The sequence below is a fragment of the Ziziphus jujuba genome, chromosome 6 (genome assembly GCF_031755915.1).
Source record: "Ziziphus jujuba cultivar Dongzao chromosome 6, ASM3175591v1".
Classification (NCBI taxonomy): Eukaryota; Viridiplantae; Streptophyta; class Magnoliopsida; order Rosales; family Rhamnaceae; genus Ziziphus; species Ziziphus jujuba.
In genome coordinates this window covers 8,868,507-8,884,429 of record NC_083384.1, presented here as the reverse complement: position 1 = coordinate 8,884,429, position 15,923 = coordinate 8,868,507, and the positions used below count along the sequence as shown (strand labels likewise).

The following is a 15,923-nucleotide window of genomic DNA, read 5'->3' as shown; positions in this document are numbered from 1 at the left end:
TGCCTTTTTTGGTCATGGAGAGGTTTCAATGAGACCTTATGACAATGGTTGACCTGATCAAGAGGGAAAATTCAATACATATAACATTAAAAGCTATGAATGATTTTAAAAATAGTTTTAGAGATACCATCAAGTCTACTAAATATTTATTACTAAAATATTTATTAAGTGTACATGTGTTATTACTAAATTAATTGGTTTATATTAAGTTATACTTATCTTCTTTAAGAATTTATTTATTTATATCTAAATTATATTAATATGTTAACCCATAAAATAATAACATGTATATATTTGATAGATATCTTGATAGATAAATTAAATAATATCTCTAACATGATTCTAATTTTAAATCAATCCTCTAAGAGGAGGAATTATTACACGCCTACCATATGCCTCAAATCTCACAAATATATATATATAGTATTTGGAAATTATTTTATATAGGGATAATTTCACTTCGTTCATTTTTCAAAACTTTTTTATTTGTACAATTTATTTAAAATACATCAAGTGCATTAAATTATCAAATATCTTCTTCGCATTCTTTTTGTGGTAATAAATAGTCTTCTTCATTTTCAACAATGCATGAGCTACAACATTTTATGATCACAACTACCTAACCAAGAGCCACATTAATTAATTAGATACTGTGTAATACCCCGACCCAAACCACATCGGAATTCGTGCACGTTGACTGAGATTGACTGTTGACCGTTGACCGAGTGGGTCAAAAGTTGACTTTTTGTTCCAGTTGAAATTTCTAGTTGACCATGGTACCGTGGCGAAGTGCATGATACCCCGAGTTTGTAGACTAGTAGCACGTCGAAAACAGAGCTACGGTTTGAAAGTTATGGGCAAAACAAGTCGAGGTGCAAACTGTCCAAAAGGTGCCGAGAGTTGACTTTTTATCATTGTATATTTTTGTTTTGACTTTTGTATGGTTGTAAAGTACTCGTCGATTCGAGTTCATAGACTAGCGGCACGCTTAAATTGGACATCTGGTTAAAAAGTTATGGACGTGTGAAGTTCGTCGGATACTGTAATATTTTATTATATCTGGCTTAAGTGCACAGTAACGCCACGAGTCGTCACCTGATTGGTCCACGTGGGTGAACAGTGTCACCCACGGTGGCTTTTATTTGGCAAAAACGACGGAGAGGAGAGAGAAAGAGAGAGAGGAGAGAGAGAGAGAGAGAGAGAGAGAGAGAAACAATCGGCCGCTGGAATCGTCAAATTTTCCGGTCGATCCTTGCTACACGTGCCCAGACCGAGCCGGCGAAGCTCGGCGGTGATTTTTCTCCTCCACTGCCAGCCACTGCCGTTTGACCCGTTTCCGGCCATTTTCAGGCCACACGCGCCAGTCACCCTTCACCACCTCCTCATTTCCGGCCAGCCCACCAAATTTCACGGCCACCGAACCTCCGACGCACCGGGATCGGAGCATTTTCCGACGAGGCACCGAAAACCTTCAAACCCCGATCTCTTCTCCATTCGGCCTCCGTTTGCCTCACCGCCGGTCCCGTTGGAACCCTCTCTCCTCGATCTACAAAACCCCCAAAAATTTCAGCCATCGGCCACCGGACGTGCCGCCGCGGGCGACGGTTGCAGGTGACCGCGGCGGCTCGCTGGAAGTCATTGTTCCGGCGAGTATCCAGTTGCACCACCGGTCCCTGTCCACTAATTCCGACCTCCTGAATCCAAATCCGGCGTGCTTTTCCTCCAATTTGCAACGGTTTGGGAGAATTGAGGAGTTGAATCCCGAAAGCTTTCCTGTGAGATTCCGGCCACCTCGGGTCCGATCTCCGGGAAGTAAAACCGAATCCGTGATCCTTGTCACTCAAGCTTCGATTCGGTATATTACTCGTAATTTTTAGTTGTCGTTTGTGTTCGCTCCCCGGGTACCCATTTGGGAGTTACCTGATTAAAATATTAATATATTTGGTTGGTGTACTGTGGATGTTTTAGGTGCGCGTGTGGGTAATGGAGTTGATCCTGCGGAGGATCTTAGCTGATATACGCGCTCAAGGTGAGTGACTCACCTTTAAAAATATTTTGGGGCAATTAATTATATTTAATTGGTGTTTAATTGATATTTGGAATTATGCTCATGTGGTGCAATTTAATTATTATTTTATTGTGATTTAATTTTATTTATTACGCATGAGCAAGGTATTTTCAGTAATAAATCGTATGTGGTTTTAATATTATTTTTGAGCATAATTGGTTTAAATATTTTAAGGAAATTATTTGTTTAATTGGTGGTTTAAATTCTATAATTATGCCCGTGGTATATTATTTGTTGAACCTCGGTTATGAGAAAAAATTATTTGTATATTGTTATCGATGTTTTCGTACCGGGTATGTTAAAGAAAAATATGTGGGATGGTAAATTTGAAAATTGGTATATTTTCCACGGTGATTTTGGAAAATCGGCACGGTTATAATTAATTTAGTAATTATTTTAGACGCACCCATACAGTATTGGTATTCCGGTGTATATGTGGTTAGCGCGCAAGTTATTATGTCTCCCCTGAGTTGCCATTGGACCGTGGGCAGGCAAGTTTGATATTGGCCACAGCCGCCCCCTTCCTTGGCCAAAATGACGGTTTCAGCAGCGGTACTGTCGGGACGCCAAAGTATCGTTTGCAAGTTTCTCTCTTTAACCCCCCGCCAATCGGTGCTCGGGACGCTGGGTATCGGAGGGCATCACTAGTATATGGTGTGGTGCGTCAAGTATAAATTTTCGGATAGAAATTTCAAACCCCAAAGTGTTCAAAATTATTTATTATATTTATTTACATTTTAACTATACTTGGGGTATTTATTTACTTATTGTTTATTAAGTTGTTTGATCCCTTGGTTTTCGGGAAATACGAATATCGGGTTTTGTGAAAATGTTTTAAAAAGGGAACATTTCCAACGGAGTGAATAGTGAAAATTTTGAGAGAAATTATTACTTTCAACTGTTATTATTTATTTATCTATTTAATTGTCGGTATTAAATTAAATTTCCTTATTTGTTATATAATTAATATTAAAAGTATTCAGTAGATAGGGTCACTCACTGAGATGATTAGCATCTCACGTTTTTAAATTCTGTTCCCTTAGGTGCAAGGGGTGGTAGACGTTCTTTCGGAGTGAACCAAATCTCCGCCGCTATCGTAGTTCGAGAAGTACCTTTGTACTCGTTTATTTCAATTGTAACATTTCTTTCATCTTTGTTGTATTCTATGCTTAAATAGTACTTCATGGAGCTCTGTATATTGTTCTGGATACTTATGTATTATTTATGCACTGGATTACTGTTATTCCTATGAAGTGCTGTAAAAATTGTGGAATCAATTTGTAGTATTGTTGGAGGAATAAGGGGACGAATATAGAAGTGTGTTTTTAGTGCGGGAAATTTGTGGTAAATCCGACCCTTAGGGGAGGTTCTGCGGGATTTTTCGTTGGAGGGTCCGGTAGGGTTTCCCTGGGATCAGGGCTTGTCTAGGGTTCCGGTGAGGAATTTTGGACAGGTCCTGACATACTAGATCTCTCTTCACCAATTTTTGGATCTCTCTTTTAATTTTAAATTATATATTTTGTTGTAGATCAAAACTCTATTTATACATATGGAGAGTCCATTAATATTCCAACACAGATATATACATAATTTCACCAAAAAAAAAAAACAGATATATACATAATTTCACCCAAAAAAAAAAAAAAAAACAGATATATACATAGGAAAAACTATATGAGTTGGAGTTTAATTACATAGCAGAAATATGGAAAATTCATCATTGATTTTCTCAGTAACGCTTTGGGACATAGATGATCAAGAAGGCATGCGTTTTCATATGTCATTGATATTGTTCTATGGGAATAATAGTGGAAGTGACTTTAGGAATAACAATCAGATTGGATTTGTCCGAACCTTGAAAAATCCAATCTGACCCGATAAAAACCAATCTCAATTATACCCGATCCATTTTTTTGCTAATTGGGTTTTATCGAATCCGATCCAATCTGGTTTGAATGTGCGTAAAACATTTTTTTTTTTTAATATCTATTGTATTTTTTTTATAAACATATCTGGTTATTTGACGGATTTTCTTGAAGTTAGCACGACTAGGGTATAAAATTGAAAAACCAGACCTAAACCGATTGCCATCCCCACGTGACTTTGGAAAAGACCCTAAGAAGGTGGTAAGAGAAGCGTTTATCTAAGGCACTAGTGTATTACTATCCGTTTGCAGGCAGGGTTAGGAAAGGGGATAATAGGAAGCTCGTGGTGGATTGCCATGGTCAAGGAGTGCGCTTTTCATGGAAGCTGATACAGATATTACATCGGAAGAGATTGGTGACTCAGTATATTTACTATCATGTCCTTATATTGAAGAACTTCTATGGGATGTGCTTCACTCCAGTGGAATCCTGGCTTCTCCATTGTTGTTGATTCAGGTGATCATTTTTCTAACTTGTAAATTAAACAAAGCAATTTTTTTACTTGTTACTTTAAATCACCTGCTGTATATATATGTATATATATATATATAGCCAACCCCTTATTAAGACAATATGATTATTCACACACAATGAGTATAATTCACTGCTTTGAGTTTCATCAATGTCCGAACAGCACCACTCAAAACCCATGATTCACAAATCTTTCTTATTTAGCCATAAACAACTTTTATCAATCAGGCACACCCTTCCTCCAAACCTTCAAAATTCTTGCTCCACCTTTAAAATCCTCACTGCTTTTCTATGGAAATGCAGGACAATTTCGCTCTGCCTCGATCCTTCGGATATTGTTGGTATTTCCTACGTGGTTAATGCAAGAGGTAGGAAAGATATGCAAGTGCCTAATGGTTACTATGGAAATGCATTTGCATTGCCAATGTTGCTATCAGAGGTTAGTTTTGGTATGTGATAGGCCCTTTGGGTATGCACTAGAATTGGTGAAAAAAAAATAAAAAATCAGATGACTTTAGACTATATAATGTCAGGGGCAGATCTTATTGTGATTAAAGGACGACCTTGTTATAATACACAAGTTGAGAGCTTCATTGTGGTTGATACGACTCATGTACCGTTCGTGAAGATCGATTTCGGGTGGGGGAAAACCGGTGTCCTTTGGCATTGCCGGCGTTGTACCATCTATATATAAGTTTCTTCTCAAGGTCTGAAAACACAGGAGGAGAGGAAGGCATAGTTGTACACATATGGATGCCACCCCTTGTCATGGAGAGGTTTGAACAGGAATTGAAGAAAATTATTGACACAATAATTTCTAGTGGAATTAAATCAATGTTCTAATTATGTATAAACAAAGTTTGTCAAATTGTCTTTGTGACACTATTTAAAATAGGACAATATTAATTCATTATATACTTGTTATGTGGTTAATTGGAAAAAAAAATGCTGTAATTATATGATTAAATTTCCCTACTTATCTTTAATATCTGCACTTCTACTCAACATCTAGCTTGTTCAGAATATGAAGGAAATTATCGCTTCAACTAATAAAATCGATTAATTAAACATGAATTAATTAATCTTACATTTCGAACTCTAATAAAGAATTAATTATTATTATTAAAACCTCATTCATGTGGTCTATTATACATATCAAATTAGAAATTTTGATGAGTGTCAGATTATCTCGTATTAATTAGGTTCACAAAATCCCCGGTTTCCTCCTTCTGAATACACTCCCATGATCCCAAGGAAGCATCACCATTTGAGGTGAAATGGTGGTGTGAACCAGAACTGATTATTGCACCCACAAACCCAATACCCAATGAATATAGAAGCTCACATACACATAAATATGACCAGGACCTCTTGAGTTGCATTCACATTATAAAAATTATTACGCATACTACATTTTTAATGTCAAATGTCACTTTTTTTTTTTTTTGGTATTTTTCATTTAATTTGTGTTTACCAAAGCGTTAAATTCTTGCATTTTAATCTCATCATGTAATTTATAAAACCACTAATCCTTTCTGACTTAAAATAAAAAAAAAAAGACATAGCAAATTTAGGAAGTAAGAAGATGAAATCCATAATTAAACCAACTAGCTCTGTTCCCATAATAACATTGCTAGAAACATGAAACAAAAAAACACACAACACAAAACAATACGAATACCTATCAATCGCTATTGGTTTGGTATGAGTGGCTGGATTTACACGTAGACTTTTACCAACAACCGCCCTCATACCGCCCAACCAAGCCTAAACCTAAACCAAAGCCGTAACAGCTGCTACAACAAGGGTCCTTCATGGTGTTGCATAAAGATCTACGACATCCATCATTCCTACGGAATCCACCTTCTATCATAGACCTTGGGAGAGTTTGTTCTTCGACAATGAAGAGAAAGATGCATGATATTGACAGTGGCCCACGATGAATGGAACAAAGTTAGCCATAAACACCATGGTCACAAGCAACAAGAAAGTAGTAACTTTTTGAGTCTCCATATTTCTATATATATATATATATATAACTTGGTGAAATGTATATGTATATTAATTAATGTACATACAATGAGCTTGTTCTTGTTCTTATTTTTCTTTAGATGAGTTTTATAGGGTAGAGTTTTGCATGAATGGAGTGGTGCTACTGTTGACAGCTGGCTTTGCTAACATTGTATGCATGGCATCTAGCTTAACTTGCCTTATAATGTTGTTTGTTACTAATTTTATAAGAAAACAACACAAAACAAACACCACCTTTTTAGCCGTATGCTATCCGAATTAATCCAATTTTTTATAATTCTATATATTTCAAATTGTTTTATCAAATGATGTAACAAATAATATATGAATAGATATAACGAAAATTGACACTGCACTCCAAATTTTATTAGGTTTGCATTTTGTATTCTAAAAGTTGTTTCTGGCAATTTGCATCCTAAACTTACAACATCCTTGCACAATTGATTTTTTTTTGTCAAACATACAATGGAAAAGAGAGTGTAAAGTGCAATTTGTGTATAGGTTAGGGTGCAAATTGAAAAAAATTGCAAATGTAATTTTTCAAAAATAAAAATGAACATATTTTACATATAATAAATATTCTAAAAAAATACTAAAAATTGAAACCAATAAAATTTTTTGAATATGTATAAAAAAAAATGCATAGATTATTATAAAAATGCAAATGTAATTTTTCAAAAAATAAAAATAAAACTTTGTGCATATTTTAGAGGTTAAAAAAAATCAATTAAAAAAGTGATTAAGTATTTATAAAATACGAAAAATACTTTGAAAATTATTTTTATAAAATATGTTGTTTTATATATTATATATATGTTTTTTATACTTATACTTTAGAAATTTTATGTAATATATAAAATTTTATATAATATTATTATTTTATATATATATATATATATAATAAATAAAAGAATATATTTATAAAATAATATTTCAAAGTTTTTCTTTTATATTTTGAAATAGTTGATCACTTTTTTTTTATATATCTTTATGTTTTTTTTAATCACTCAAATATGCATAAATTATTATTTTTATTTTTTGAAAAATTACATTTGGCATTTTTATAATAATCTATGATATATTTTTAGTATTTATTTTTATTTTTTTATAATATTGATTATATGTAAAGATTTTTATTTTTATTTTTTAAAAATTACATTTGTAATTTTTTAAATTTTTTATTAACTTATTAAAAAAATAATAATCTTCTTTATAATTATTTTTTATTTCTCATTATTTTCAATTGAAAATTTTTGTAATTTGAATCATAAACTATATAAAAATTATTCTTTCCATTCTCATTTTAATGCAAAGATGTTGTGAGTTTGAAGGGTAAATTGTTAGAAAAAAAAACATTTTAAAATGCAAAATATCAATTTCAATAAAATTCAAAGTAGAATGGTACAAATTTTCCTAAATATAATTTGGTTTGAAAAATTAATATAAATTAAATATAGATAAGATCTAAAATCCAATACAAACTAGTAAAATATTCTCATATTATTTTTTTAATAAATAAATTTTATAAACGAATTTCATAATCATAAATTATATAACCTCAAATCAATACAGCCATACCACAAGTACACTGGGAGTTGAAAATAGATAATGGATGCCTCAAATCAATACACCCTTGATTTGCCTTATAATTGAAGAGTACCATTTCTCTACGTAAAAAAATTGCTAGAAATTGAATAATAAAAAAGCGTGTGAAATAAAATTCGGCTACATAACGATTTAGTCCAATGATCATCGTCGGCCGACAAGCTTGTACTAATTAAATTATTAAAAAAAAATTGAGGGAAATTGTTTTCGGAAACATGAGTCACGAGAAAAGAATTTTTAAAAGGCTGAGTATGAGGTACGGATGGAATTGACCTCGGTACTTTCATTTTCATGTTCAGAAGAAACACAGTCAAAAGACTCGTTCAAAGAAAAAAATAAAATATATATATATATATATATACACAGTCCGTTTATGGTGTGGATGGTCTTTATGCGGATCACAATATTGGTAACGGTTTTTCATAGTATTAGTGACGATTTTTTAAAAAATCGTTATTAATACTATGAAAATCCACCACTAATACTGGAGTTCTCATACAGACCATCCTCATTATAGAATTTCCGTATATATATATCTACATATATATGTGGGAGCACAATTTATTTGATATAAGAGTACAAAATAATATCAAATATATTCTTCATTTCATCACATGCAGCCCATTATATATAGTTCGACAACATTTCATAATCACAACACCAAGTGACCAAAATTCCATAAAAAATACAACACCTAACCAAAGGCCACATTACTTGTTTGGATATCTCATGTAAGCTTAGCCACTTAAATCTCTTCTTTATCTGCTTTTATATATATATATATATATATATATTATTATCTTAAACGAGATATATATATATATATATATATATATATATATTTTTTTTTTTATCTTTAAAATTTATTCAAATTCAGGATTTCAAGGAATGGGACATTGTTGCAAGGGGTATCCACCACAAAGACACATATTAAGCAATATAATTAGTTTGTATTAAATTATACTCATCTCTTTTAAGAATTTATTTGTTTATATCTAAATTATATTAATATATTAATTCATAAAGTAATAACATGTATATATTTGATAGATATCTTGATAGATAGATTAAATAATATCTCTAACATCATTCTAATTTTAAATCAATCCTCTAAGAGGATGAATTATTACACGCCTACCAGACGCCTCAAATCTCACAAATATAGCTAGTATTTGGGAAATTATTTTATATAGGGATAATTTCACAAACTTCTTTTATATTTCAAAACTTTTCCACATAGACCCTTTTAATTTTATATTTTACTGGAAGGTTTTCTTATTTTTAATTTTTAGTTTGAAATTTTTGCCTACTTTATTTGCATTTTCATTTTGCATTCTATCTTGAAAATAGTGGTTTTTGCCAAATAAATGATATTGAAGCATGACAATTGGCTTTGTTATTTTTTTCTCATTGACCATTGGCAATATCAGACTACAAATCTAGAAAGGTTTTCGATGCAACTGAAATTATTGAATCAAAGAGGGAAAAATTAGCCATTAAATATTAATTAATTATTTTAACAATTATTTTAATCAAGGCACTCTTTTTTTATCCATGACTTCATGATTATGTAAATTGCTTCATTACTTAAACTTACAATCAAAATCAAAACATAACGATTTAGAACTAATTAATATTAGAAACCTCATGTATGAAACATATGATCTACAATTAATTAAAATTTTTGATTTAATAAACATTAAAAGCTGTATGTGAAATAGCAAAGATGTTGTGAGTTTAAAGTGTAAACTGTTACCCAAAAAAAAAAAAATTAAATGCAAAACATCAATTTGAATAAAATTCAAAGTATAATGGTACAAATTTTCCTAAATATAATTTGGTTTGAAAAATTAATAAGTTTTAAAATCCAATACAAACTACTAAAATATTCTCATATTATTTTTTTAATACATAAATTTGATAAACGAATTTCATAATTATAAATTATATAACCTCAAATCAATACAGCCATACCACAAGTACACTAGGAGTTGAAAATAGATAATGGATGCCTCAAATCAATACACCCTTGATTTGCCTTTTAATTGAAGAGTACCATTCCTCTACGTAAAAAATTTCCATAAATTGAATAATTAAAAAAAAAAAAAAAAAAAAACACCACCTTTTATAAGAAAACTTGCCTTATAATTTTGTTTGTTACTAATTTTATAAGAAAACAACGCAAAACAAACACTACCTTTTTAGCCATATGCTATCCGAATTAATCCAATTGTTTATAATGCTATATGTTTCAAATTGTTTTATCAAATGATGTAACAAATAATATATATGAATAGATATGAGGAAAATTGACACTGCACTTCAAATTTTATTGGGTTTGCATTTTGTATTCTAAAAGTCGTTTACGGCAATTTGCATTCTAAATTTACAATATCTTTGCACCATTAGTTTTTCTGTCAAATATATAATGGAAAAGAGAATGTAAAATGCAATTTGTATATAGATTAGGGTGCAAGTTGAAAAAAATTTCAAATAAAAAATAATGAGAAATAAAAAAAATGAAAAAGAGGATTATTATTTTTTAATAAATTAGTAAAAAACTTTAAAAAAATTGCAAATATAATTTTTCAAAAATAAAAATAAAAGTATTTTACACATAATAAATATTCTAAAAAAAACACTAAAATTGAAACCAATAAAATTTTTTTGAATATGTATAAAAAATTACATAGATTATTATAAAAATGCAAATGTAATTTTTCAAAAAATAAAAATAATACTTTGTCCATATTTTAGACATTAAAAAAAAAGTGATTAAGTATTTCTAAAACACAAAAAATACTTTGAAAATTTATTCTTATAAAATATGTTTTTTTATTTATTATATATATGTTTTTTTATACTCATACTTTAGAAATTTTATGTAATATATAAAATTTTATATAATATTATAAATATATATATATATATATATATATATATAAAATAATATTTCAAAGTTTTCTTTTATATTTTAGAAGTAGTTGATCAAATTTTTTTAATATATTTTTATGTTTTTTTTTAATCACTCAAATATACATAAATTATTATTTTTATTTTTTGAAAAATTACATTTGCATTTTTATAATAATCTATGATATATTTTTAGTATTTTTTTTATTTTTTTAGAATATCTATTATATGTGAAGATTTTTATTTTTATTTTTAAAAAAATTACATTTGCAATTTTTTAAAGTTTTTTATTAACGTATTAAAAAAATAATAATCTTCTTTCTAATTATTTTTTATTTCTCATTATTTTATTTGAAAATTTTTGTAATTCGAATCATAAACTATATAAAAATTATTCTTTCCATTCTCATTTTAATGCAAAGATGTTGTGAGTTTGAAGGGTAAATTGTTAAAAAAAAAATTTAAAATGCAAAATATCAATTTCAATAAAATTCAAAGTAGAATGGTGCAAATTTTCCTAAATATAATTTGGTTTGAAAAATTAATATAAATTAAATATAGATAAGATCTAAAATCCAATACAAACTAGTAAAATATTCTCATATTATTTTTTGAAAATAAATTTTATAAACGAATTTCATAATTATAAGTTATATAACCTCAAATCAATACAGCCATACCACAAGTACACTGGGAGTTGAAAATAGATAATGGATGCCTCAAATCAATACACCCTTGATTTGCCTTATAATTGAAGAGTACCATTTCTCTACGTAAAAAAATTGCTAGAAATTGAATAATAAAAAAGCGTGTGAAATAAAATTCGGCTACATAACGATTTAGTCAAATGATCATCGTAGGCCGGCAAGCTTGTACTAATTAAATTATTAAAAAAAATAAAAAATTGAGGGAAATTGTTTTCGGAAACATGAGTCACGAGAAAAGAATTTTTAAAAGGCTGAGTATGAGGTACGGATGGAATTGACCCCTCTACTTTCATTTTCATGTTCAGAAGAAACACAATCAAAAGACTCGTTCAAAGAAAAAAAAAAAAATATATATATATATATATATATATATGTGGCGCACAATAACACACACACACACACACACACCCACCCACATATATATATATATATATATACTCTATAGGAAAAACTATACAACTTGGAGTTTAATTACACCGTAAAAGTATGGAAAATTCATCACTGTTTTTCTCAGTAAGGCGTTGCGAGCCAGAACTGATTCGACCGGCGAAGCCAACTCCGTGTGGATTGGAGCTTCTGTCGGAAATAGATGACCAAGAAGGCCTGCGTTTTCATATGTCATTCATATTGTTCTATAAGAATAATATTAATGGAAGTGAATTAGGAAAAGACCCTGTGAAGGTGGTGAGAGAAGCATTATCTAAGGCACTGGTGTATTACTATCCATTTGCAGGCAGGGTTAGGGAAGGGGATAACAGGAAGCTTATGGTGGATTGCCAAGGTCAGGGAGTCCTTTTCATGGAAGCTGATGCAGATATTACATTGGAAGAGATTGGTGATTCAGTATATTTATTGCCATGTCCTTATATTGAAGAGCTTCTATGGAATGTGCCTCACTCCAATGGTATCCTGGCTTCTCCATTGTTGTTGATTCAGGTGATAATTTAACTTGCAAATTAAACAGAGCAAATTTTTGACTTATTACTTTCAATTTTTGCCTTATTACATATAATGATCTGGAGATAACATGACCGTACGTAATTGGACGCCAAACACCTAGTATGAGCAATTATTAGAAATTTTATGTATCTATACATGTATATAAAGCACGGTTTGCTACAGTCACCTGTGGTTATTGTATTTACCTTGTATTGTGTGTCTGCTTGATTTTGTTTGATGGTGGTTTTTTATTTTCAAATTTTGGAATATGGAAATTTGGAATCATTGTCTCAAAAAACATTGCCAGGTCATCACCTTTCTAATCTCTTGATAATATGACTTTCAATATTGATGAACTAATTTTCTTTTCTTCTTCCCAAGTGATTTATTTTTCACGCAAAGCCACATTAATAATACTTTTCTAGATACCTGATATCCCTAAACATTGTGACTCAATATATATTTATTCTAATTTAATTTTGTTTTAATATATATATATATATATATATATATATATATATATATATATATATATATATATATATATAAATGATATTTGTCTGATCAAGCAGGTGACTCGTTTTAAATGTGGAGGATTCAGTTTTGCTATACGTATGAACCACACCATAAGTGACTCTCTCGGACTGGTCCAATTTCTTATCACAATTGGTGAAGTGGCTAACGGTGCTACTCAACCATCTCAGATGCCTACATGGAACAGAGATATCTTCAATGCACGCAAACCACCTCGTATTTCATTCACACACAACGAGTATTCACAGAATATTTTTTCCATGGAAGCCAAACACCACTCCAAAGCAATGATTCATAAAGCTTTCTTTTTTAGCCACAGGCAACTTTTATCAATCAGGAACAGTCTACCTTCAAACCTTCAAAATACTTGCACTACCTTTGAAATTCTCACTGCTTTCCTATGGAAATGCAGGACGATTTCGCTCGGCTTCGATCCTTTGGATAAGGTTGGGGTTTCTTACATGGTTAATGCAAGAGGTAGGAAAGATATCCAAGTGCCTAATGGTTACTATGGAAATGCATTTGCATTCCCAATGGTACTATCAAAGGTTGGTTTGGTATGTGATAGGCCATTAGGTTATGCACTAGAATTGGTGAAAAAAATAAAAACCCAAATGACATTAGAGTATATAAAGTCAGTGGCAGATCTTATGGTGATCAAAGGACGACCATGTTTTAATACACAAGTTGGGAGCTTCATTGTGGCCGATACGACTCGTGTACCTTTCGGGAAGGTAGATTTCGGGTGGGGAAAACCGGTATCCGCTGGCATTACCAGTCCTGTACCATCTATAAGCTTCTTTGCAAGGTCTAAGAACAGAGGAGGTGAGGAAGGCATAGTTGTGCCCATATGGTTGCCACCACTAGTCATGGAGAGGTTTGAACGGGAATTGAAGAAAATGCTTGACACAACAATTTATGGTGGAATTATATCAAGCCTCTAATTATATGTTAACGAAAATTTTCAAATGTCCTTATCACTCTAATTAAAATAGGACAAACATTAATATATTTTATATTTTGTTATATGGTTGGGATAAAAAAAAAAGAAAAAAAAAAGCTCCCATTTAAATTCTAAATGTAATAGTATCATGTGTGTTCTGTGGCTTTTTTATGTAAGATAATATGGTGCTTCCTCAACCACATGTGGATCGTTAATTAGTCCACGATCAAAATAAACATGTAAACATGGAGGTAAAATTTTGGTAGAGATTAATTATTTAATTTTGGAATTAAATAAACAGAAACCGAATGGGAGGAACTTTGACAATTAATTAATCCAGCGAATTAAAATTCCACTTCATTTTATTTATTTATTTGAATGAATGGTCATAAATAAAGATAGAAATGTTTGTTTAATTTGCCACTTATAGGAGAACTTAAAAAAGTTTTTAGTATTTAGTTTTGTACCCCAAAAAAACAAACGAACAAAACATTTATATTTAAGGGACTCACAAAATCCTGTTCCTTCAGCAAGTCTTGCCTCTTAGTGGAAGTTCGTTTAATTTTGTCCATAATCAAGTTTTTTTTTTTTTTTTTTTGTTTTTGAATTGATAAATCAAGTACTTACAAAAATTATTACGGTTTTTTATTGATCATGGAGTGTTATATATATATATATATATATATATATATATATATATATGAGATAAAGGTCAAATACGGCACTACAAAAATATTGAACTTCCTCACTAAGCTTTATTAAACTTTTTTGATGGGATTATTTTTGAGTTTGCATGGGATTTCAATGTGGTATTACAAAAACAACCCTGACTCTTCAATGGAAGATACAGAATTCAACCTCCATGTGCCATTTTCTTCATTATGTTCTATATAATGTTTTAGGATATAATGCTATTCTTGATTCTCCTCTCTTGTTAATCCAGGGGAGTACTCTAGCTAGCTAGCTTCCTTTCTTTGTATTTTATCCATATATGATTGTTATTTTTAAAATAGTTTCGATAATTTAAGGTAAATATGTGTATAAATATGACAATCATTAAGGTTAAACAAAAGATTAAAAAAATAATTTCCATATCTGGGATTTTTACTTTTATCTACATCATAAAATGATATATTTTAGTGGAAAATTTGAAGATATATTTAGAAATCAAAATTTCTTTTCCTTTTTTGTAGTTTGAACTAACTCTGAAGTCTTGTTGTTAAATAGCAGATAAGAGATACAGACGTGGAGCTCAATTAGAATTTGTGGTGGAACTTGTACCGTCGGACTAAAATGCCAAGGGCCAAACAAAACCACAAAAACCCCAAAGGGCGCAAAAGGCAACATGAAAGTAATAATAATATTTAAAAAAAAAAAAAAAAAGAAGAAGAAGAAGAAGAAGAAGAAGAAAAAAGGGAATAAAACTTGTCTTTCCTTCAAAAGTTTCAAGGGCCTGTCAACGTTTCATTGGATCGGCGTCCAAGGAAATTGTTTTTAGAAATGTGAATCACGAAAAAAAGAATTTATAAGGCTACGCATGTGTGAAAAATTGAATCGACATAAAAGTCTTTCCAATAGCTAATGCTATTTATCATTAGCATTTTTAAAAATTTGGTATCGGTACGATCGGTCTCCAATAATAGATAACAATGTCAAATTTTAGAATTAATCTCTTCAATAATACATGCTAAAAAAATGACAATACCAAATTACAAGTATTATTAAACAATTATAATCCACTTTTACCAATAAAAAAGTAAAATTATGATAATTTAAATGTTAATGGT

At 30.4% G+C, this 15,923-nt stretch overlaps 1 protein-coding gene and 1 long non-coding RNA gene across 2 annotated transcripts; both read left to right on the top strand.

The window, feature by feature from the left end:
• Positions 1-3,952: 3,952 nt before the first annotated feature.
• LOC125418830 (uncharacterized) lies at positions 3,953-5,464 on the top strand. Its single transcript, XR_007237850.2, has 2 exons — positions 3,953-4,449; positions 4,768-5,464. It is a non-coding gene; the product is annotated as an uncharacterized LOC125418830 (long non-coding RNA).
• A 6,666-nt stretch (positions 5,465-12,130) lies between these two features.
• Positions 12,131-14,333, top strand: LOC125419207 (methanol O-anthraniloyltransferase-like). Its single transcript, XM_048464689.2, has 2 exons — positions 12,131-12,656; positions 13,232-14,333. Exons 1-2 carry the CDS (start codon positions 12,207-12,209, stop codon positions 14,135-14,137), a joined length of 1,356 nt encoding a protein of 451 aa, XP_048320646.2. The 5' UTR covers positions 12,131-12,206; the 3' UTR covers positions 14,138-14,333.
• The last annotated feature ends 1,590 nt before the right edge of the window (positions 14,334-15,923 follow it).